The sequence below is a fragment of the Eptatretus burgeri genome, chromosome 15 (assembly GCF_056783735.1).
Source record: "Eptatretus burgeri isolate ZD-2024b chromosome 15, Ebu_testis_v1, whole genome shotgun sequence".
Taxonomy (NCBI): domain Eukaryota; kingdom Metazoa; phylum Chordata; class Myxini; order Myxiniformes; family Myxinidae; genus Eptatretus; species Eptatretus burgeri.
In genome coordinates this window covers 38,600,364-38,626,209 of record NC_140975.1, presented here as the reverse complement: position 1 = coordinate 38,626,209, position 25,846 = coordinate 38,600,364, and the positions used below count along the sequence as shown (strand labels likewise).

Below are 25,846 nucleotides of genomic sequence, written 5' to 3'. Positions count from 1 at the left end.
ATGCCGTCTTCTTACCAATGCCCATGAAGGCAGACATGGTGTCACAACCAGTGTGACCACTCCTTGGCTTTTTTCACAAGATCTTGGCTATTCGTTGTTCACTTTAGCGTCTTGGTTTTCTTGGCGTATAGGTTTTCTATTATCATCGCTTTTCCTAAACCTTGTGAATTCTTGGCTTTTTTCATTGGCTCACCTTGGCATTTATGAAAATGAGGAGTGGTCACACTGGTCACAACCAGTCAAGCTGTGGAATATTGATAGACACCGGGACGCACGATATCCAGGTTCCGAACAAATGTCGGTGACTTTGTAGTACGTGAAGTTCTTTCCCCTTTCCGAAGGCAACCCATAGAACCAGATCTGGACAGCGACTCAGAAGCTTGTGGAACAGTCTTTTAATGAAGCATTTTTGAACAGGAGGCCTTTTGTGACTTCATTTGGCACAGGGTTAAAATCGACATGAGCAAAGTTTACAAGTCAATAAAGCATCAGAGAGAAATTTTACAAAAGTAAAACGGCAGCAACTTGATTTCGAACAGACGGACAGTAGGTACTCGGCCCACGTAATTTTCATGGCATGAAACTGGTCAGAAACCCAGACGAAATTTGTGTGATAAGGAAGTAGAAACAAACGCTATTCTCAGAAAATACTTCATGAGGAGTGTTCTCCGCAACAGGCCTAAAATTCACGGCCGAAGGTGGTGGGGAGACCGACTGACGATGGACGGCACGGTGGGCTGCGGCAGTCGGTGACAAAAGCAACGCAATACTCGTCAGGATGCAAGGAGTGACCAGATTATTCCAAATCCATCAAAATGAATGTTTATTAATTAGCGAAATCTGATAAATGTCACCATACAGTCATGTTAGTCGCCGATTCTGAGGAAAAATGATCGAGAAAACTTCGATCTTCCAACTTACCCGCGCCGTAAGCCGCCATTTTGTTACCAGTTGTCCCACATCCTCGAGCAAGAAAAAGGAGCACGATTTGGGCGTGGTCAATGGCCGTGGTCACGTGGTCCCGGCACGATTTTTCTTTCGCTTTCACAAAACCACAAAAAACATCTCTTGCCCCGGGCTCCCCTTCCAAATTTGTATTTAATCGTCTGAAGATGATGTCTGTCAAGTTTGACCCTTTTGTCATAAAAATAAATGTTTTCACGTTCAGTGGTTACACCACCTCTCGAATCCTTGCTTCCAGCAGGGTCGTCCAACAGGGTCGTCCAACAGACAAGACTTTGCGAAGTCGACCTGTACTGTACTCTTCCGCACTGAACTGTTCTGCACTGTACTGTTCCGCACTGTACTGTTCAGTACTGTACTGTTCTGAACTGTTCTGCACTGCACCTTTCTGCACTGTACTGTACCGCACTGTTCCACACTGTACTGTTCTGCACTGTACCGTTCTGCACCGTACTTTACCGTACTGTTCTGCACTGTACTGTATCGTACTGTTCTGCACTGTACTACACTGTTCTATACTGCACTGAACTGTACTGCATCGTACTGTACTGTACCCTTCTGCACTGTTCTGTACTGCACTGAACGGTAATGCATCGTACTGTACCGTACTGTACTGTTCTGCACTGTTCTGTACTGCACTGAACGGTACTGCATCGTACTGTACTGTACCGTACTGTTCTGCACTGTTCTGTATGGCACTGAACTGTACTGCATCATACTGTACCGTACCGTACTGTACTGAACTGTACTGCATCGTACTGTACTGTACCCTTCTGCACTGTTCTGTACTGCACTGAACGGTACTGCATCGTACTGTACTGTACTGTTCTGTATGGCACTGAACTGTACTGCATCGTACTGTACTGTACCCTTCTGCACTGTTCTGTACTGCACTGAACGGTACTGCATCGTACTGTACTGTACTGTTCTGTATGGCACTGAACTGTACCGCATCGTACTGTACTTTACTGTTCTGCACTGTACTGTGCCGCACTGTTCCACACTGTACTGTTCTGCACTGTACTGTATCGTACTGTTCTGCACTGAACTGTACTGCATCGTACTGTACTGTACCCTTCTGCACTGTTCTGTACTGCACTGAACGGTACTGCATCGTACTGTTCTGCACTGTACCGTACTGTACTGTATCACACTGCACTGTACCGCACTGTAGCATACCGTACTGTTCCGCACTGTACTATTCTGCACCATACCATACCACACTGTACCGTACTGTTCCGTACTGTACTATTCTGCACTGTACCGTGCTACACTGTACCGTACTGTTCCGCACTGTACCGTACTGCACTGTACTGTTCCACACTGTACTGCTCTGCACCGTACTGTTCTGCACTGTATGGCGCCGTCCTGTACTGTACTGAACTCTTCTGCACTGCACTGTTCTACACTGTACTGTACTGTTCCACACTGTACTGTTCTGCACTGTACCATTCTGCACTGTACTGTATCGTACTGTTCTGTACTGCACAGAACCGTACTGTTCTGCACTGTACCGTACGGTACTGTACCGTACTGTACGGCATTGTACTGTACCGTACTGTTCTGCACTTCTGTACGGCACTGAACTGTACTGCATCGTAATGTACTGTACCGCACTGTACTGTATCATACTGTTCTGCACTGTTCTGCACCGTACTGTTCTGCACTGTTCTGTGTTGTACTGCACTGAACTGTACTGCACCATATTGCACAGCACTGTACCGTACTGTTCCGCACTGTACGATTATGCACTGTACCATACTGTTCCGCACTGTACTATTATGCACTGTACCATACTGTTCCGCACTGTACTATTATGCACTGTACCGTACTGTTCCGCACTGTCCGGGCACCGTACTGTATTCCACAGCCATCATTACTTTTGGTGGTTATAAAACATTTTGCCAACCACTCTTCAGGATCTATATGGATAAGGGTTCATCAGCACAAAATTATTATCCACAACACATTGAGTTAATTTTTTTAACGTTTAAATAACTGCATGTCAACCACAAACATGTTATACACCGCACATCATACGGCAACGCGATGCTCTCTTTTATATCGTTTCATGCGGTGTATCGGACAGCATGGCTGCGTGAAATATATATATATATATATATATATATATATATATATATATATATATATATATATATATATATATATATATATATATATATATATATATATATATATATATATATATATATATATATATATATATATTTATATTAAAAAACGTAATGACGCAATATCGCACGGCCATTATTGCTGGGCTTTAATGCTCACGTGGGTGTAAGAAATGTTTCATTAAAAATGGCTGATATCAAAAGCGATACGACGGGCATTTTTGTTTTTTAAGGATATTTTACTTCACGATGGAGGACGTGTATAAAGCCAAGGAAGCGTTGCAAAAGCATTTTTTTCGAAATTGCGATGTAAATTCAGACTGAGAGAGATGAACAGAAATGTTTTATTCTGGACCAATATTGACGAGATTTTTATTATTATTATTATTTAAAAGAAAATACCCGGAAGCGATGGACGGGTCGACATGGTTGATGTGAGAGTGGGTCTTGAACAATGTCCTCGAGCGAAAACCGAACAGACGAGAAGACGAAGGTAGCTGTGTCCTTGGTGTTGGGTGTTCGATAATGTGACGTGATGACGGGAAAATGTTATTCCATTGAACTCTGTGTTGATAATCCCGTGATGACCCGAACGACCTTAAACCTGATGGGGGAGTTTTTGGTGCCGGTGCTGTGAAGACCCGGGCGACATGTTTTCTCCTGACGGGCCTGAGCGACCTCCTGTGGCCTGTGGGTGCTCCCGTGGTGGTCGGCCGTCTAATGGGGGGTCGGCCACGCAGATGGACGTGGTCGCTGTGGTGGCCGTCGTTCTGATTGGCGTCGTGGACGTGAACCCATGGGCCTGAGGCTGGAGGAGAGGCGTGGAGGGAGTGGATCTCGCAACGGGGGATCCCCGAGGAGATATGTGTCCTTGAAGTGTCAAACCCACTGAGCTTGTGTGTGTGTGTGTGTGTGTGTGTGTGTGTGTGTGTGTGTGTGTGTGTGTGTGTGTGTGTGTGTGTGTGTGTGTGTGTGTGTGTGTGTGTGTGTGTGTGTGTGTGTGTGTGTGTGTGTGTGTGTATATATATATATATATATATATATATATATATATATATATATATATATATATATATATGTATGTGTCCGTGTCCTGCTTGAGGTCAACTGAAACGTGAACAAGGGTTAACATTTTTGCTGGATTTGTCAGAGGGTGAGGGATTGGTGGAAGAGTGTCAGTCATGTTTGTTCGGTGGGTTTATGACAGGTGCACACATCAGTCAGGGTACGGAGTGTGCTACTAGCATTCCAGGTGCAGAAGGGGGTGGTTGTGAGAGAGGGGTGATGGACTGGGTGTGATTGGTGAGGCGAGAGGTTGGGTGGTGGTGCATGTGGGGTAAGGGGGGGGGGATGTGCGGAGGGTCTTTTTGGAACAATTGAAGAAGAGATGTACGTATTTGGTGAACCATTGGAAAGATTTGGTGTGAATATTTATTTACTTATTTCATTTATTTACTTATGCAAGGATTCTACCTATGGTGGGAGTCGTGTGGATGTCCATCTTCGAGCGACGGATGTCAACCAGTGGTTGAAGAGGTGGTTTGGGTGGGGAAGGTTTGTGTTTGTAAATATGTTAGGATCCCTGCAGTCATAGCTCGTGTATTCACTGTGCAGACACGTGGCAGGGTGTTCAACAGGAGGAGGGAACACCTTTTACCTCTGCCAACGAAGGTGGATGGAGGTTATATTTTCACCCCTGTCTGCCTTTCTGTTTGTTTGTCTGTGAGCAGGATATCTCAACAAGTTATGGACGGATTCAGATGAAACTTCCTGGACAGGTTGGGTATGTGACCAGGACAAATTGATTAGATTTTTGGTGATGATCTGCATCTGGATACAAAAATGTTTGGAGTGATTCTTCATCATTGAGAGACAGGGCCAAAAACAACATATAACACGATATCTCAACAAGTTATGGACGGATTCAGACAAAACATGCTGAACAGGTTGGGTATGTGACCAGGACGAATCAATTTGATTTTGGTGAAGATCCGAATCTGACAATTTTATTATTATTTTTTTTTTTAAAAGTGATTCTTCACTATGGAGAGAAGGGGCGAAAAATGATATGTAGCATGATATTTTAAAAAGTTGTGGAGGAGTTGTGACGAAACTAAGTCGATGAGTTGGGAAGGTGACAAGAACTTGCTGATTAGATTTTGGTTAAGATCTGAATCCAGAGCTGACCTATCGGAGGAATGCAAAACGTAAACTGTTAATCCGAGCAGAGGTTCTCCACTGGTTACCTCATGGATCTGTTGGGTGCTGGTCTAGTTTTTATTGCAGTGATTCTTGAGTTAGAAATTAGGACTATTTTTTTTTTTAGACTGTGAGTTGGGGGATGCAAGTAGTGAGGTACTCGGGCATCAATACGAAGACAATTATGAGTCAGAATTTGCATCAGTTATTGGGATAGAAGGACTTTTGGGCTGAAGAGCCAGTTTTCTAAATTTGCAGATGATACCAAGCTTGAAAGTAAGACAGACAGTAGTGAGGAGGGTAAACAAATTCAGGAAAGTATTGATACTTGTATAGATTGGCAGATGGAATTTAACCTGAGAAAGTGTAAGGTGTTGGGGATGGGAAAGAACAATGGAAATAAAGATTACAGGATGCACGGGGTAATTTTGAAGCGTGTCACACAGGAGAAGGATCTGGTGGTGGTAATATATATGGGAGCTAAGCAGGCAGCACAATGCTAGACAGCGATTGGTAAAGTAAATAGGGTTTTAGGCTGTATTCGGAGGGGGATCAATTGTATAAATCAAAAGAGGTGGTCTTAACATTGTACAGGAATTTAGTGTGGCCACATCTAGAATAATGTGTGCAGTTTTGGTCACCACAATTCAGGAAGGACAGATGCCAAAGAGAGGGTTCAGCGCAGGGCTACTAGATTGACTCTGGGCCTAGCTAGACTCAGCTATGAGGAGTGGCTGAAGGAGACGGGGCTTTATACACTAGAAATGAGGCGGTTACAAGGATATATGATAGAGATGTTTAAGATAATGAAGGGTATCGATAAAATGTGTCCAGAAGAGTTCTTCAGCAGAATAGACAGCGATAGAACCATGGGCCATAGCCAGAAAGTAAAGAAGATGAGAGTTAAGATGGTAGTAAGGTAGCCTGGGTCTTCTGTCAAAGAGTAGTTAATGCACATAATGGTCTCCCTGGAAAGGTAGTGGCAGCATAAATGAGTTGGCATATTTTAATTGGAATTGTGTAGGTAACTGGTTGCATTAAAAATAGACTACAGGGATGTTGGCTGAACTTGTCGGTAATTTCTGTGTTTGGGTGTTGGTATCTGGTGTTGGTGTAGTGCAGGTATGATGGGCTGAATGGCCGCCTACTACACCAAAGTTCCCTGTATATATTGTTTCGGATCTGGAAACCATAAGCATTCAACATACAGATGTCCCAAAAGTCAGTTATGTCGTTAAGTATGTGTGTAGTCAGATCCCTTTCCTTTTGTCCAGTGGGAGAATCAAAGGCATGCGTTGCGATTTCTTTTGAGTTAGGTTATTAAATCTTTACATCCAACCAACAACCATTCCATTCCCCATCACGATCCACTACCCACCCGCTGTCTACAAGCACTTACCAAGGCAGGGTCTTGCAGCCGTTCCTTGCTGCTTCCACCAACGTTCCTTCCACAAACGTTGTAACTCTTGCACGACGGCCTGTGCAACATTGATACTGTTACTCAAGTATGAACCCGCGTGGAAGACTGGCTGGGGTTTCCCGGCAGGGGCCAAGGCCCCGCCCCGGAAAGGTGGGCCGTAGGACCTGTCCAATCAGAGGCGGACAGCGAGGTGTGTTCACCAAGGCCCCTCCCCGCTGAGGGAGGTCGATGAATTCCCTAGCACTCTCTGAGGCAGGTGGTCTTTTTTTTGAGGTCTTGGAAGGTCTTTTTGGGGTCTTGGAGTCTTGGAGGGTCTTTTGGGGGTCTTGGGGGGTCTTGGAGAGTTTGGTGGGTTTTTGCTGTTCCATAGGCTGTCACGAGGGTTGAGCAGAACGTTGTCGAGGCGGCGAGCGTGTCTCTGCTGGGCCTCTACAAGGAAGGAAAGGGCTACCCCGACCCCCCTCCATGGACCCTGGCCATTCACCACCCGAGCTCCACCATGAACCTCGAGTCCCACACGTGCAACTGGGGACCAAACCAGCGACCACTGTCAGGTGCCGCATCACAGAGCACACCTTCCCCCGACGGTCAGGTACACCACCGAACTCTGGCCCTCAGCTTGTCTCTCTCCAGGGCTGCGAGGGTCCAATAAAGACTCTGGGTTTCTTTTCATTTTGTGTGTGTCTGCGTGTGGGCCCGTCTTTAAGTAGAACTGAATAAGTGTTTTTGGATCATTGTAAATACTTCTTGCATATTCGCGTTGTCTTGTTTTGTGTCTTCATTTACTGTAAATAAAACTTGTTAGAAATGTTCCCAGTCCATTTCTGTCCCTTCTTGAATTGGTCCAGCATGGTTCAGATCTGAGTTTAGGCGGGGTTTCATCCCCGATAATGCATTCATTCCAGCCGGCACAGCTTTAGCAGTTTCTGCTCGGCTGCACCCGAACCGGAGTTTGTAGTTGGTAGTTGGAACTCTACCGCAGTAAGTAGACTTACTTCGCGGTTCGAGCAAGACGTGCCGAGGGCGTGGTTTTCCCGGTAGTTAATTAGGTAAATTGATTATACACAAATAGACCCTACGCTACGCGGTTGAGATATTGGCGTCCACGGTCGGTTAGATGACCTGCCGGCTCGCGGAATTATCAGAGCGACGGCCTACAATTCCGGGGAGATTGGTGGGAGACGACGCAAGCTTTCCCCACCTAGTGGTCGTTCTCGCCACTGACCCCTGGCCCACAACAATATATATTGTTGCGGAAATGGCCCTTAGTGTGTTATTAAATATAGGATTAGCCCAGATCCCCCATTAAATGCATGTTTAGCCAGGTTGTTCGGTTAATAGACGTTACATGTGTGTCGGGAGGTGTAAGAGGCTGTTCATTGTTCGTACATTGGTGGTGGACCGAGAGGTTCTTCTTCCTTCCTCTCTCTGGACAATAGTCCCCACCCAGCGCTCTGAGGGGGAGTGGCCTAGAGAAGGAAGTGAAACTGAAGGGAGGAGGCAAGGGCCGAGAGGCGAGTGAGCACCGGGAAGGCGGTGGTAAACCTGAGCGCGCCGAGTCTGCCATTTGGCAGTAAGAGAAACTGCCTGCGCGTCGAGTCTGCCATTTTGGCAGTGGGAGAGGCCGCCTGCACGTCGAGTCGGGCGATCGACTTTGTGGAGGAGTGGTTTTGGCCAGCGGTGCCTCGTCGGCCACGGACCCAGCCTGCGGAGCCCAACACCTCGATTTGGCCTGGTCTGGTGAACAGGCCAGGCCTGGACTTGTATACTGGACCTTGTGAGAAACCAGCTGAAACCCACCATCGATCTGACGGTCTTGTGCCGTCAACATTATGCGGGGTCAGAATGCGCTGAGGCTGCATGCGCAAGCGGTGCCGGGAGAAGAAAAAGGACGATGCCATTTTGCCACGCGGCATGTTTGAGCTTGGGAACTCGAATCCGTAGACATCGGCTTGTCACGAGCCACATTCGTGCCTCCGACACTTTTTCTCTCGTCCATGAAGCATCACCAAGTACTCTGTGTCTTGTCTGCGTGCTGTCCATGTCTTGTCTGCATGTTGTCTTAGTTTTATCTCGTTAGGGTCTCCTTCGAAACCCGTAACTCCCTAGTTAAGAACGGGTAATAGATTAATTATAACATTGTCGTGAATGCTTTGCTTGTGTTGTGTTTCCCCGGTGTGTCCCCAATAAATCTGGCTGATCCGTATGAAGTTTCCGCTTTGAATTAATTCATGCCGCGCCGAGGAACGATCCGCTCGATTTGGATATGAAACCAAAATGGTTACAGAGTGGCAAAATTTGCTCGGTCTCTGACAAAACCAGTCTGTAGCCAGGGTCTATTTCCCCAACTGGTAAGGTCCAGGGGTACGTTAGTATCGCGATTCGAGGCGCGTGACCCGAGGCCTGTGCCGAACCAGCCGGCATTATAACCCCAGAGACGGCGGTGGTTAAGTGACGCCGAATATTCAACATTTGGCTGTCGAGAGTAGGGTGCGAAAACCCAACTGGCTACGGATTGGAGCCAACTTGGGTGGCATTCGAATTCCCCCATCGCGAGTCTGTAACAATATATATATATATATATATATATATATATATATATATATATATATATATATATATATCTATCTATCTATCTATCTATCTATCTATCTATCTATCTATCTATCTATCTATCTATCTATCTATCTATCTATCTATCTATCTATCTATCTATCTATCTATCTATATATATATCCCTGTAACCTACTCCTATTAAAGATGGCTACAGTGTCGATCTGTATCAGAAATTAGGTAGGACAATGGAATAAATCAACAGGACGTTGATTGAGATATGCTATTCACGCTAGGAAGTACGGAGAAGTTCACGTTTCAGGCATTAACCCTTCATCGGAGCAAAAATGAAGGGTTGACACCAAAAACGTCAGCTTCTCCTTGCTTTCCACAGTTGTTTGCATACCCCGATCAACATATCCTTTTGAGTCATCGTCTGTTAAATTAACAAGTTCTTTATCTTTATTTGAGGTTCAGTGGTGTAATGGTGAGAGTGTCCATTCTGAGTCTGGGAGGTCGACGGTTCAAATCCTGACTGAGTCATACCAAAGAGTTTAAAAATGGTACGTGCTGCTTCCTTGCTTGATATTCAGCATTTAAAAGGATGAGCACGGACAATCCCCATCGGTTGGCATCCACAGGGTGGAGGAAATTCCATCAGAAATGCCCAGCTAAGTGCAGTGAGAAAGCCGGCACTTTCGTCTGTATGTGCATGTCTGTATGGCAGCTCCACAATGAGCCTTAGATCCTGTTAAATAAATAAATCATCTTTTCATGGATGAATCTTCAATAATAATGTCCCTAATTATCCCCACGCGTGGAAAAAAAATATAAAAAACGGGGGATATTGTCATCGACATCTGTCCGTCCGACACTTTGTCTCCCAAACAGTTGTGCAGAAATTCATCAAACTTGGTAGTTTTGTTCACTACATGGCAAGAAGGTCTGTGAGCATTAGGATTTTGGCCCTACCCCCTGGAGCACTGGGGCAAGGTCAAATTCCAAGAATGTGATGACGGGCACATTTTAAAACTTAAAAAAAAATCAAGCGTTGTACATGCAATAACTGTATGGGGCGCATGAAATATGTAACAATTGGTTTTTTTTTTTATTTGACCCATGGTTCATGCCCCAAGGGTGTGGACTTTGGCTCACAGGGGTGAAAACAAGATGTTTGTTTTTTTTTTGTATCTCAAAATGTGATATTGGGTCATTCCTGGTGGAACGTTTTCCCATCTTTCAACTTTGCTTTAGGTGGGAAGTGTGGGGAATTGCAATGGGGAGCCATCGATTTCCCTTATAGTCTGATGTTTGATTTTTCTTTGGATGCAGGGCTTCCGGTTGTTCTGGTTTCTGGACATTGACACGCCGTGCGTGCGAGAGAGTATCCTCACTGGATTCGCTGGTGCTGCTCTGGCAGGAATCGGCTATTTTGTGGCTACGAGTGAGTTTTCCTTGCCATCTCCCCATGTTGCACTTTTTAACATAGGAATATAGACACATGGAAAAAGGTTAAGCACTCCTACAAAAAGTGGTTTTGTGTCAATTTTTAAAATATTGTTATGTTTGTCGAGGGGGGTGGGAGGATGGGAGATATCACTTTAGAACAGATAGAAATGTATAAAGTAGTATGTATTGTCCGTGTACCAGTAGTTAGCCAATCTCAATGTAATTAAGTAGAGCAATGTAGCTTGAGGACTGTCGTATTTAAATCTGCACCATTTGGACGATCGCACATGGTGATAATTAAATGAGGTTTAAGGTTAAGGAACTCGTACGTACAACTACTTGTAATGTCCCTGGGTGAGGCACTGAGGTGGAGCCTTGGTAAATATCCAGGAAAGAGAGAGGAGGGGCTTTGAAAAGGGTAGCGTTGTCCAGAGAGTGAGGGGAGGAGTTTTAACGCCTCCCGAAGGGTGGAGTTTTATTGCCCCTGGAGGGGAGGAGTCTTTTGGGGACCGTGTTGCTCACTTGAGTGACCGTGAGAGTGGGGATCGTGTCAAAAAAAAGAGAAGAGGGCAATCGCCACAGAGGAACGCTTTTGCCTGCCTCCTCCTGTTCATCATCCTGCTTATCTGCTCTCCCGATTCGTCACCTGCCTCATCTCCTGTTTGTCGTCCCTGTTTCCTGCCCATTTGCTTCGTCGTCGTTTGTCGTGCCTGCTTTGACGTCTTCACAGCAGCTTCACACCTCACCCGGGTTTCTCATTTCCGTCCCAGGATATGGGCTGTTTCACAATGAGGGTACCAAGTTTGTCTCACACCCACTAAAAATTCAAACTCAATATTTTTATATTTTTATTTCTCCAAATCCAACATTGTTAATTACAATACTTAAATCCAAATTTTTAGAGCATCTGAATGAATATTTCTTATTAAAAATAATACCCCAAGGATGTTAGGAGAGTATTTTTTAAACTACAACAGTCATTAATACAATTCAACTATAACCACAAAATAACAACACTATCAAACTTCAGTGGTTTACATATGTTCCACAAGTATTATTCCATTACTGGAATTATGAATATTATTCCTTATATTATTCCTTATAACTCGTGGCAGTTTCGGTGTTTCCGGAGAGGACACATTTTTGACGGACACATGTAAGGCAATCAGTGCAGGCCATGCAAATAGGTTATTGGTTACACTCAAACTTTGTAGCATAATATCAGTGCAGGTATATACACACTTGGTAAAACACACAAACTTTTAAAAAGACCCTTTATTTATATAAAAAAATTCTTCTGCAATATGCATTTCCAGAGAGGACATTTTTTGACGGACGACCGGTGGGACATATTTATTGAGGGTGAAATAAAGATTCATAGTCTGAAATGAATAATACTAGTATAACCCACGCTCTGCACGACATGTTGGGGTGGGTGTGTTTTAGAAAGGAACTGATGCAGAGTATCAGTAGTAATTTTACTTTAATGCAGTAAGTGGAATACGATTTCACTGTTTCAGAACCATTTTATTTACTTTTTTTTGTGCCATGCACCTCATATGGTCTTTGAGATAATGTAAGCCGAATATCACGTTACTCGAGCGCAGAACAAAGTCGAAGATAGCGCGACATGAAACCACAAACTCGGAAATAATATATAAGATGTTGTGGACAAAGTACAGAAGAGGTATTAAATTGATGCAACAACAAATAAAAGTCCCAATTTCTGCTTGTATTTGTTCATATACTGTGAATGCAGTGTACCTGGAGAAAATGAGACAGCTATTTGTCAAAAAAAATGGCAATTTTTATGCCATTCTGCCAAAAATTGACATTTTTTTGTCAAATAAAAAGTGGTCCAAGTTGTGCCATCACTCGTACCAACTACTGGCCCTAATGACAGAGATACTACAGCCTCTCATTTAGCTATTTAGCATGCAAGGATACAAAATACCAGAAATGACCATGACTGTGAAACAGCCCATATGAAGAAGTCTGGTGTGAGGTGCCATCGGCTTTATCCTCATTGTGTATAATTATTGATTCAGTTAATCCCTTTTCTTTCGCCCCTTCATCCCACCGTCGGATCAATCTTCCCCTGGTCATTTGTTCGGGAATAAACCCCATTAAAAAAGAGCTAAGAGCCTCGTATGCTCTTGCGATTCCTGCGCATGCAAGACGCCTCCATTTTGGTTGAATGCAGTGAGATCGTTTCGATCAACATGGCGGGATCAACACCTCCCACCGCAACGTGGTCGATATGAATTGACCAGTTGATGCTACACTGGAGTTAGCAGTGTGGGATTCGAATCCTGATCTACACTGGTAGTTGGGACCATGGGAATGAACCCAAACTTTTAGTTAATTGGTGTCAGGAGAACGCAGTATAACACGTTTCAAATATAACATTTTTTTATTATTTTTTAATTGTTTCGGCACGTGTGGGAAATAGCGCACAAAATGGCGGTTATGCACGGGAGGAATGAGGACGATGGAAGTGAGCTGGGGGTGGGACTTAGTGGGGAGGAGCCTAGGGTAGGAACCTCCCCCATTCTTGAGCTGTTGAGCCAGGAAGTGGACATGATGTTGAATCAGGTCATATTACAAGTATTAATGGAAACGAAAGAGCAAATGAATAAAATGGGTAAACAAATGAAGGGAGATATGAATCATGGATGAACAAATGGAGGGTCAAATGATAGAAATGAATGGTAAAATGGACGAGATGAGAACACGAGGAGAATAATTGAAAAGCGAGAAGACGTAATATGAAGGAAATAAGGAATTGAATCGATGAGATGAAAAGTGATTTGGTGGTGAAGTTTGAAAATATAATGGAGGAAATAGAGCATTAACTAGGTGTATGAATTGATGGAATGGCAGGTTGGTTAGGGGGGGGACATGTTTGAAAACTAATGGCCTGGAGGAGCATCGTACCGGTGTGAATGTCACTTTGCTCCAGTGGGAAGAGACCATCCATGTGACGAACAGGATGGAGGGTTTAGAGGGGGGTAGGATAGGCTCTGTGGTTTGTGGAACAGAGGGTGTATGGTTAGACCCTGTGGAGGTTCTCCTAGCATGCCTGGGACCTGGCACCAGCTCCAAGGTACATACAGGTGGCTGAATCTGAGCTGGTTAGCAGAGTCTGAGCCTGTGATGTGTGGGGTGGCGGGTGGGCCTGCTCATGGCGGGAGCGAGGTCAGACTGCTGGTATGTGGGTCCAGGCCTGCGCTGGAGAGCGAGGCTACGCTCGTCGTAATGTATGAGCTGGTGTTTGTGGGAGTCGTGACAGTTCCTGGGATGTTCTTGATGGACCCTGTCAAGGTAAACTGCGCTTGGGTTGTGTGCAAGCAACCACAGGGCAGCGGGTAAGAAAAAAAGTGTCGTGGTAGGAAGATGAGAAAGAATTGTCGATTTGAGCCCCAAATGGGATTGAAATGTTTTTGCACTGGGAGCTCAGAGTCATGAGCAGCTTGCGGCTCATGACAATGGGGAATTGGAGTTGTGGCGGGCTCAAGGCCAGCAGCGGCTGTGGAGATTGGCAGAAAAGCCCGATAGGAATAATGGGGTTATTATGGCATGCAGCCGCATTTGGACACATAGGGTCAGAAATTTAAAATTTGAATGGCAATTTATTTTGGAGCAGCCTTGGGGGAAGTTGGTCTCAGGGCTGCAGAATTCGGACCAGGTGTGGTTAAAGGAGATTGCCTTGTGGGAAATTGCCCCCCTGAGAGATTGGTTTTTGCCAAGTAACTGGGGAGCTGCACTGGCAGGATTTGGATGTGGGTCTGACCATGGGTGACATGGCACGACCTGGGCTCTACGGAGAATATTGTAGTGTGTGGTGTCCCTTGTATATCGGGGCACCGTCCGAGCGAGTGTCTCGGGCCACTGGGGTCGCGTGGACTCTGGAGGGGGTTGAGACCTCTGGGGGTCCGAGATGGTTCATTCTGGGTGTCTGTCATGGTGCACCATGAGGAACATTAAAGGGAGGTGTTGGTGGTGGCACCACTGAGCACCAGTAAGGGCCTGATAAGGTGACCACCTGGGCATGCGGTCTCTTCCTCAGGCTCTGGGACGGCCAGCATGTGGTGACCTGCCATGCTGTGCTGGTCTATGGATGCTGGTCTTGGTCTGAGTAAAGCCCACTGGGCAACCACTGGAGCATCTGTGGAAGGTTATGGAGTGATTGCGAAAGGCCCGGTGAAGCCCGATGGCCTTCCACAGATATTCCACTGTGATTAATGGGTTCTCAGTTTGGGAAGAGAACCCTGGGTTTGGATTGGCATGGGTTATAATGAGACCATTGGTTACAGCAGGCACTGCTGATATTGAACGGGCTCCCCAGTAGTGATTGGATTTGTTAAATGTACCTTTCCCCATTGTCACGACTTGCCATGCTTTGCTTCTGGGGATATGCAGGTAAGATGGGGGATTGGTATGGGTGACATGCAAGAATGGCCATGAGAGCCAAGCATATGGATTGAGTGGAAAGGGTTAAAATGTGATGTGTGGTGTTGTCAATAAAAAAATTGTGTTTTGTTTGAGTGTTTGTGATGATTAGTGTGTATGCAGGCCATGGCAGGATAGGTACTCAGTAACTTGAATTTCAGGTGTTGGAGATTGGAATGGCAGTGGGGGAGGGAGTGCCATTTGGGGTTTGTGGGTGGGGGAAGATGTGTGTGTCCACAGGTATGGATCAGGCTCTAGACGAACAGTTACTGCAGCCCCTCCCGAGGTAACTGCTCCCTGGCAGCCAGTGGTGTCTGGAATTTGAAGCCTGTTGGAGGAGCATCTGCTTAGGGTGACCAATAGGTAAGAGACCCTTGGCAACCCAGGGAGAGGCCAAGAGTGCCTGTATTGTAGAGACCCTCCCCAGTAGGACGTACAGTGAAGGAGCTGTTTGGCTGCTCGGGACCGAGAAGTGGAAGGGGCAAAGAAGTCTTGAAGTTGGCAACTGTGTTTGAACTGTGGGCACCACAACCTGAAGTGCCTCCACCATATTGTTTGTGCAGGACCTCCCAACAGCCAAGTTGAGGGCCACACCTGCAGTGTATAAAAGATGAAGCCATGGCCTTGCAGTGAATGTAATGATTGTTGTTGTTGTTCCACTCGGTGGAACCACTCTGTCTCTCCCCAGAAACCAATGTTCCACTCGGTCCCATGCGACTTGACGTGCTTATGGAGGGCAGGTAGTCCATAAAATTGGATAGGTTGTTTTTAAATTGGGTATTTGGGCTCAGCTGACAGCTCGGGCAGGTGACACCCACTGGGGGATCATCGGCCATGTGGTCTGGCAGCCATATTGGATTGAAAATTTTTAAAACGTTAAAAAAAACATCTGCTCCAGAACTGCTCAACTGATCGATGCGAAATTTCATACGTATGATCAACTAGTCATGGAGAATATAGTTGTTTGAAATTATTTTCCATATTCACCTTCATTGATGCAATTCAGCCTTAATGTGCACAAAAGTGGTTGTCAAATATCCGAATAATTGATAAAGCAACGGATAATGGCAATGTAAGTAACATAAAAGGGTGCATGAATGACATGGGTATATGGGCCATAATAGCAGTGTGTTCAGTTGATAATGGTATTTTTGTTCAGCATGAGCGCGTGAAGCGAGACTATGTGCTCTCTGAGTGCCGTTTTCATTTGGGCATGCAGTGCAGTTATGGCTCCCAGTTGTAGTTTTGCAATGGAGAAGTTCCAAACATGCTAATATATAAATGGCTTGAGGCACTGCTTTGGCCTTGGACATTTATGAGGTCCATAAATCTTCTTCCTCTTTCGGCTTGCTCCCGTTAGGGGTCGCCACAGCGGATCAACTGTCTCCATTTCGCTCTATCCTCCACATCTTCCATTGACACTCCAACCACCCGCATGTCCGCCCTCACCGCATCCATGAACCTCTTCTTTGGCCTTCCTCTTCTCCTCCTGCCTGGCGGCTCCATCTTCAACATCCTTCTCCCGATATACTCCGCTTCCCTCCTGAGCACATGTCCAAACCATCTCAATCTCGCCTCTCTCACTTTGTCTCCAAACCGTCCTACCTGCGCTGTCCCTCTAATATACTCATTTCTTATCCTATCCATCCTCGTCACTCCCAACGAGAATCGCAGCATCTTTAACTCTGCCACCTCCAGCTCCGCTTCCTGTCTTTTTGTTAGTGCCACCGCCTCCACACCATACAACATAGTTGGTCTCACTACCGTCTTATATACTTTCCCCTTCACTCTTGCAGCTACCCTTCTGTCACAAATCACTCCTACAACTCTTCTCCACCCACTCCATGCTGCCTGCACTCTCTTTTTCACTTCTCTCCCACACTCTCTGTTACTTTGGACAGTTGATCCCAAGTATTTAAACCAATCCACCTTCCCCACCTCAACTCTTTGCAACCGCACCATACCACCATCCTCCCTCTCATTTACGCACATGTACTCCATCTTACTCCTACTGACTAACATTCCCCTTCTCTCCAGTGCGTACCTCCACCTCTCGAGGATCGATTCAGCCTGCTCCCTACTCTCCCTACAGATCATGATGTCATCCGCGAACATCATAGTCCATGGAGACTCCAGTCTGATCTCGTCCGTCAACCTGTCCATCACCATTGCAAACAGGAAAGGGTTCAGAGTCGATCCTTGGTGCAATCCCACTTTAACCTTAAACCGGTCTGTCATTCCTACCGCACACCTCACCGCTGTCACACTGTCCTCATACATATCCTGCACGATCCTCACATACTTCTCCACCACTCCCGACTTCCTCAAACAATGCCACAACTCCTCTCTTGGCACCCTATCATAAGCCTTCTCTAAATCCACAAACACACAATGTAACTCTTTCTGGCCTTCCCTATACTTCTCCATCAACATTCTCAAAGCAAACATCGCATCAGTGGTGCTCTTTCCTGGCATAAACCCATATTGCTGCTCACAGATCGTCACCTCTCCTCTCAACCGAGCTTCCACTACTCTTTCCCACAACTTCATGGTGTGGCTTAACAACTTTATCCCTCTGTAATTTCCACAGTTCTGCACATCACCCTTATTCTTGAAAATCGGAATCAGTACACTTAATCTCCACTCCTCCGGCATCCTCTCACTTTCCAAGATTTTATTAAACAATCTGGTTAACAACCCCACTGCCATCTCTCCTAAGCACTTCCATGCCTCCACTGGTATACCATCTTGGCCAACCGCCTTTCCACTTTTCATCTTCTTCATAGCAGTCCTCACTTCATCCTTACTGATCCACCCCACTTCCAGATTCACTATCTCCACCTCTTCCAACCTTCTCTCTCTCATTTTCTTCATTCATCAGCTCTTCAAAGTACTCCATCCCCCTTCTCAACACACTCTCCTTGCTCGTCAGCACATTCCCATTTGCATCCTTTCTCACCTGAACCTGCAGCACATCCTTCCCAGCTCGGTCCCTCTGTCTTGCCAATCGGTATAAATCCTTTTCCCCTTCTTTGTATCCAACTTCTCATACAGCTCGTCATATGCCTTTTCCTTGGCCTTTGCCACCTCTCTTTTTGCTTTTCGACGCCACTCCTTGTACACCTGCCGACTTTCTTCATCTCTCTGACTATCCCACTTCTTTTTCGCCAACCCCTTCTTCCTTATACTTTCCTGTACTTCCTCATTCCACCACCAAGTCTCCTTATCTTCCTTCCTCTGTCCAGATGTCACACCAAGTACCTTCCTAGCTATCTCCCTCACAACTTCTGCCGTCGTTGCCCAATCATCCCACCCATCTTTACCACCATCCAACGCCTGTCTCACCTCCTCCCTAAATTTCACGCAACAGTCTTCCTCCTTCAGCCTCCACCATCTGGTCCTTGGTTCAGCCCTCACTCTCTTCCTCAATCTCACCTCTAAAGTCATCCTACAGACCACCAATCGATGCTGTCGAGCTACACTCTCCCCTGCCACAACCTTACAGTCACTAATCTCTTTCAGGTTGCATCTCCTACTTAAGATGTAATCCACCTGTGTGCACTTTCCTCCACTCTTGTATGTCACCCTGTGTTCCTCCTTCTTCTTGAAATACGTGTTTACCACTGCCATTTCCATTCTTTTTGCAAACTCTACCACCATTTGCCCTTCCACATTTCTCTTGTTGAGACCGTACCTCCCCATCACCTCCTCATCATCTTTATTCCCTTCCCCAACATGTCCATTGAAATCTGCTCCAATCACCACTCTTTCATCCTTGGATACACTCTCCACCACTTCATCTAACTCACTCCAGAAATCTTCTTTATATTCCATCTCACACCCCATATGTGGGGCATATGCACTGATGACATTCATCATCACCCCTTCAATTTCCAACTTCACACTCATCACTCGGTCAGACACTCTCCTCACCTCCAATACCCTCTTGACATAATCTTCCTTCAGGATTACCCCGACACCATTTCTCCTCCCATCCACACCATGGTAGAACAGTTTGAAACCACCTCCAATGCTCCTCGCCTTACTCCCCATCCACTTGGTCTCTTGTACACACAGTATGTCCACCTTTCTTCTCTCCATCATATCAGCCAACTCTCGCCCTTTGCCAGTCATCGTCCCAACATTCAGAGTTCCAACTCTCACCTCCACACTTCTACCCTTCCCCCTCTCCCACTGCCTCCGGACTCGCCTTCCCCATCTCCTTCTCCTCCTTCGCCCAGCAGTAGCACAATTTCCACTGGTACCCTGCTGACCACCGGTACCGGTGGCGGTCGTTGGTAACCTGGGCCTCAACCGATCCGGTATGGAAATTCGTTTTGTTGTCCGCATAATGATTTGGCATAGGTTTTTACGCCGGATGCCCTTCCTGACGCAACCCTGGTCGCCTCTTACGACACACAGGGATATGGTACACCTATTCTAACCGGGGCATACACCGGGCCCAGTACAACTGGTGCTCATTTCGCCGACCTCGGAAGGATGGCAGGCTGAGTCAACCCCCTGGTGTTTTCGACTTGGTATATATATATATATATATATATATATATATATATATATATATATATATACATATATATATATACATACATATATATATATACATACATATATATATATATATACATATATATATATATATATATATATATATATATATATATATATATACATATATATATATATATATATACATATATATATATATATACATACATATATATATATATATATATATATATATATATATATATATATATATATATACATATACATATATATTAATTCAGTGTCCCAACGGGGCTTGAACTCAGGACCTCTTGGGTCCCAAGCCACTGCCCTAACCACTGTGCCAACACCAGGCTCCTTACATTATGAGGTCCATAAATGGCCTTGGAAATCCACTGTTTACACAAAATTGTTGCATAATCAGCCTGGTGCAGTTTAAGTAGTTCATTAGATGATTGGTAATTGGCCCTCCATTATGACGGCATTGGCTATCATGAAACACTACGCATCATCTTACATTTACTCATTGGGAGGCTTTGTACCTCCACCTCACGCTTGAAGCTTGGCTCCACTCGACTGTACCTGACTCTTATCTGTATCCCTGGATTTACACTGCACCGGTCAGATCGCGATTTCGAAGCCGTGAGTAAAAGGATAGGTGGAGGACTGTTATGTAGTCAATGACATGTCGTGTACGAATATAAAGGTATTATCGTATTCTTGTATGTAAAGCTGGAAACCTTGGTCATAAAATGTCGTCCATTTTATCTTCCATGCGAGATGTCATCACTGGTTTTAATTGCTGTATATACATCCTTCCGACGCCAATGTTGCATCTGCTATCGAACAAGTCTCCGATATCATTGCTATACATGTAAATGCGAATTCATGGGCATTTTTTGTGGTCGCAGGAGACTTTAATCATACCAAACTAAGGAAGGGTCTTCCCAAATACTACCAACACGTCACCTGTTCAACTCACCATCGATAAGGTTTTGAATCGTTGTTACACAATTAAAAAAGATCCATATTGTTCACTATGTACATCGAGCCCCTCTCGGCGAATAGGATCATAATATGCTCCACTTCGTGCCCACGTACCGTCAGCGATTTGAAGCATCAAAAGCCAGTGAAACGACTTGTCCCACAGTGGACTCAAACATCTGTTGATACCCTACGTGGCTGCTATGTGTGTACGGATTTGAATATACTCGAGGAGCGTTCTGATGATTTGGATGAATGTACTGATGTGATGTGTTATCTGAAATTCTGTGAGGATATTTTTATTCTGAAGAAATTGGTGACCATTTATGGCAATGAAAAAACCTTGGTCTAATAAACCGTCTACATCTGGCCAAAGTTGGTTCAGCAGGAACAGGCATCTTGGTGATGATGACCGATACAAAAGTGCTAAATATGAGACACTGAAGGCAATTAAAACTGCGAAGGATGCTTACCAGGAGAAACGAGAAGTGAATGTTTCTTCTTCCATTCCAAAACGACTTTGGCAGGATATTAATGCGATTATGGGCTTTAAACCAAGGACCAAAGCTTTGCCTTTGGATGATTCGACCCTGCTGGATCAATTCAACGATTTTTATGCCTGATTTGACCATGTTGTCAGGGGAATGCAAGAAGAGTAGCAATCTTCCCCAAGCATTTGTGATTGGGGAACATGATACCCAGCGATCTCTTTCTGGTCTGAAAGTTGGTAAAGCAGTGGATCCAAATGGTATATCTGGCCGTCTTCTGCGATCATGTGCAGAAGAACTCACATATTTTTATGTTCAATTTTTTTTTGTTACTGATCATTGTGTATTTGTCGTATTCCTCGGTGTTTTAAACGATCTGTGATAATTCCTGTGCCAAAATGTACTCCAATCACGCGTCTCAATGATTCCCGCCCCATCGCTCTGACATCGATTGTCATGAAATAATTTGAGCGCCAACTTCTGGAATTTGCAAAATCAAGTATTTCGCCTTCATAAGATCCTTTTCAGTTTGCTTATCGTAGCAACCGATCAGTTGACGTCTCAGTTTCTTTTACTGTACACAATATTTTGCAGCACTTGGATAAGAAAACTTCTACATATGCTCGATTATTATTTATTTATTTTACTTCTGCTTTTAACACTATTTTGCCATATAAATTATATTTGAAACTTGATAAACTCTGTCTTGACGGATCTGTATGTGGCTGGCTGTTGGACTTTCTTTTGGCAAGGCCGCAGGTAGTTAAAATTTGCTCGTTGATTTCAAAATCTATCACCTTGAACACAGGTTTACTTGCTTTTCACGCACGACTGTAAATCGTCTTTCAGCAATTGTTTGATTACCAAATTTGCTTGTGACACTACCATTGCTGGCCTAATCGACACGAGTGAGGATAACTTTTTTAAAACAAGTAGTGGTAATTATAGCGGACTGGTGTTCTCAAAATAATCTGGAGTTAAATGTTGTGGAAACCAAGGAACTAATTGTAGACTTTCGGCGAAATGGTTCTGACATCCAACCACTTTTTATACATGGGAATAGAGTCATACTTGTTGAATCTTTTAAATTCATTGGAAGTTGCATTTCATCGGATCTCAAATTCAAATGGTCAGTCCATATTGATCACTGTGTTAAAGCACAGCAATGTTTGTTTGTTTTTCTGAGATGCCAAAAGAGTTTTGGCATTGATCGTTCCCTGGTGGTTAAGTTCTATTGGGCAGTGGTGGAGAGTGTCTTGATGCTCTCTATCACTGTCTTTTTTTATGGTAATACCATGGTAGACGATCGATGCCAGATTGACAAAATTGTGCGAGCTGCACAGCAGAGAGTCGGTGGTGGATTGCTGAATGTGCAGTCCTTGTTGGTGTAATCGGCCGAGCTGTTGGTATAATTCGGGACCAATATCACGCGGAAAATGTGCTTTTTGAGCTTCTTCCTTCTGAGAAGCGTTATCGCTCTATCGGGACCCGTTCTAAATGTTTCCTCGGTAGTTTTTATCCAATGGCAGTATGTATGATGAATGGAAAATGAATGAATGAATGGATGAATGATTTATTTTGTACTTGTACCTTAATTTCTCTGAGTAGCTATTAATGTGAAGAACCTTTTTTAGTCATATTTTTTTTTTTCTGGTGTCAAGATGAAAACAAATTTGATTGTATATTTTATACATATGACAATAAACTTGATTTGATTTTGATTTGATATTGGCCATTTTGTTTTTGCTTTAAGATTGTTTCACTTTGTCGTGATAGGCCGAGTCCGACGATCCTACGATGTGACTATGGGAAGTTTTGTGGCCGTTGGCTTGGGAACGTGGTACGTTTCACCGCAATGCACACTGCCACATTTCCCTATGAAAGAACTCAACGTTTGCCAATACAAGGTAGCTGCTACTAGCTAAATTGTAAGCGGGTGAAGACTAGCATTAAAATAGATTACATAAGGAGGGAAAAGGATGGCATTGATAATTCAGCAGCAGAGCGCGAATGATGACAGTGTAAAGAAAGAAAAAGCTGTTAAACAATGCTCCATGTTTTTAAAAAAAAATAAAGTATATTGATATACGTGCAGGTTGACTCGTCTATTTAGAACTTGGCACTAGTTCGCCGAAGGGATGGGAGAGCCGATTATAACTAGAAGGGCACTCGGTTGAGTGCATACCTCCGCCATGCAATGCCTGATCCACGAAAACATATCGGGCCAAATTCATTTTTGAAATATCATGCTATATATTATCATTTTTGGCCCCATCTCTCAATGGTGAAGAACCACTTAAAAAATTAAATAACTCATATTTGGATCCGGATTCGGATCTTCACCAAAATTGAATCAATTCTTCCTAGTCGCACACCCAACGTGACCACCAAGTTTCGTCTGAATCTGTCCACAACTTTTTGAGATATCCTGCACACAAACGGACAGACAGATCGACAAAGACAGGGGTGAAAACATAACCACCTCCACCTTCGGTGGCAGAGGTAATTATCAGTCTGTGTGGCAGTGAGTGTTACTGCATGTGGGTCTGCTTCAAGCAGATCATTCATTCTCAGATCTACTGTTCCCCTTATAACCCCATTCTGACTGTGTGTCGTTAAATACTCATTCTTGCTATATTTGTGCCGCATGCTTTATCCTGTCGATTAAATGCTTCATCAGAAGTTCGATGTAGTATTAAATTTTTTTTATTTCATCACACCGAATACGTAATTATAAAAAATATTGACAAGTTGTGTAATCTGCAGTTTCTTTTTTTCTTTTAAGGTTTTACTGCCGCTATGAGCGGGCAAAGTTGATGAGCCAACAGATTCAGTTGCAAGAAGCTGGTCGCAGCAAGATGATTTATGAAGGAACAAGTTATGATCCAACAATGAAATCTCCAAAAGATTCACCACCTAAAGATGGCCAATAGCATTCCTCTTACTCCAAATGAGACGTGTCTGATTTTTTGTTGTTGTTGTCAGCATGGAATAAACATGAACTTTGCATTAATGTTTTTTGTTGACAAGATTCCCAGTCACCACAACCACACAGGCTTTCATTTGTTGTCCTATTTGTACCACTTTTGTTTTTTAAATGCTCAGATTTGCAAGGGGAACCAGCTGAAACAGCAAAACCTACAAAACGGGTGAGCAAGGTTGTTTTGTGCTGTGCTGGTGGGATAGTCTGGAGGTGTGCAGACATGCTTCTGAGCTGTCTTGTCTAGATTCAAATCTCGACCAATTATAAACTGTCACCCTGGTGTTTACATGCAGGGTGATTCATCAATGTGTGCACTTCCATCAGAAGGGTGTTAAGCTCGAAGACCTTTCTACCAGCACTGGTTGTTGGTGGATGCTAAAGATCCTGTTGCTTTTCGTGAAGAGTAGGGGAGTTGTTGCTAAAAGCCTGAGCAAATTGAAAATTTGTTCCCTAACCTACAGGTGTGTCTGCATCAGCAGCACAGCCATGCTTCAGCATTGATGCAACCAGCAGGCTGAATTCAGAATTGAATCTCAGTCCAATACATTTGCAAACAACATACGCTTCTGTTATTGCAAAAAAAAAAATTAAAATAAAAAAGACCCTTTGTGTTTTGCTCAAACAAGTACAGAGGATGTCCTGGAAATGTGGAATGAAATTGGAGAGAGGTGGATGGGATGAATGGAGAAAATGGGGATGTTGAGTGGTTTTTTTTTTTGGTTGTGACCAAAAATTGACTTTTTTTTGGTTGTGACCAATTGTTTTTTGGTTGTTGAGTTGACCCAAAGCCACAAAACCCACGGCGACTACCTGAGGCCATGCCAGGAACAAGTCTACAAAATGCCCAAGCAGTCGAGGCAAAGCTTGGATGGGAGTTGGGGAGGGATTCAGAGGTGCCAATCATTCTAATCGGAAGGGCTATCCCAATGCCTACTGCGCTATCACAATTTAGAGTGGTGCTGTTGGCCGAATTGCGGAGCAGCCCGACATTTCATTAACAGCGAGGTGCCCCATGAGCAGATAATCCACAGTGGTGCGGTCCTGCAGGGAGACATTTGCAGACTGGAAGATAACAGCCCTGAGAAAGAGAAAGATATATATATATATATATATAGATATATATAGATATATATATAGATATATATAGTGTTACGGCTGTGGAAATTCGTAGAACACCATAAAGGTCCGTAGTTCAGTTAGATCGATAAGTCTGTGTTCAGTTAGATTTCCCCACCGTTGTTTAATGGGAATAATTCGTGTCACAGGGCTGTGATCCTTTGAGGTAGGTTTTTCTTTTTCTATCGTTATTTTGAACCAACCACATCTCCACCACCATTACAACAACCAACATCGCTCCCCTTAACCACAACACCAACCACAACCACACCTGCCTCTCAACAACCACGCCATCCTGACCACTCCGCCAGCAACCGTCAACATCTCCACGCCACAAACATCGCCTCACCTTCGTCTCCGAAAGACGCCATCTTTGCACCAGCCACGGCGAGTCCCCAGCGAACAGCGTCGCTGCAAACCGACGCGGGAGGTTTCGTTGTGAGCGCAAGTCTGGTGATTTCTACCACGTCCGCTCTGTGTGGAAGCTTCGCCTCGCAAAACGGATCACAGGAGAGAAAGGGGCGTGGCCTGTGGGGGTCGAAGGGTGTTGATTTCTACCACGTCCGCTCTGTGTGGAAGC

At 44.5% G+C, this 25,846-nt stretch overlaps 1 protein-coding gene across 1 annotated transcript; it reads left to right on the top strand.

Annotated features, from left to right (window-relative positions):
* Positions 1-3,425: 3,425 nt before the first annotated feature.
* Positions 3,426-24,180, top strand: COX20 (cytochrome c oxidase assembly factor COX20). Its single transcript, XM_085857803.1, has 4 exons — positions 3,426-3,588; positions 10,600-10,711; positions 22,944-23,007; positions 23,953-24,180. The coding sequence occupies exons 1-4, from the start codon at positions 3,550-3,552 to the stop codon at positions 24,098-24,100; spliced, it is 363 nt and encodes a 120-aa protein (XP_085713929.1). The 5' UTR covers positions 3,426-3,549; the 3' UTR covers positions 24,101-24,180.
* Positions 24,181-25,846: the final 1,666 nt, after the last annotated feature.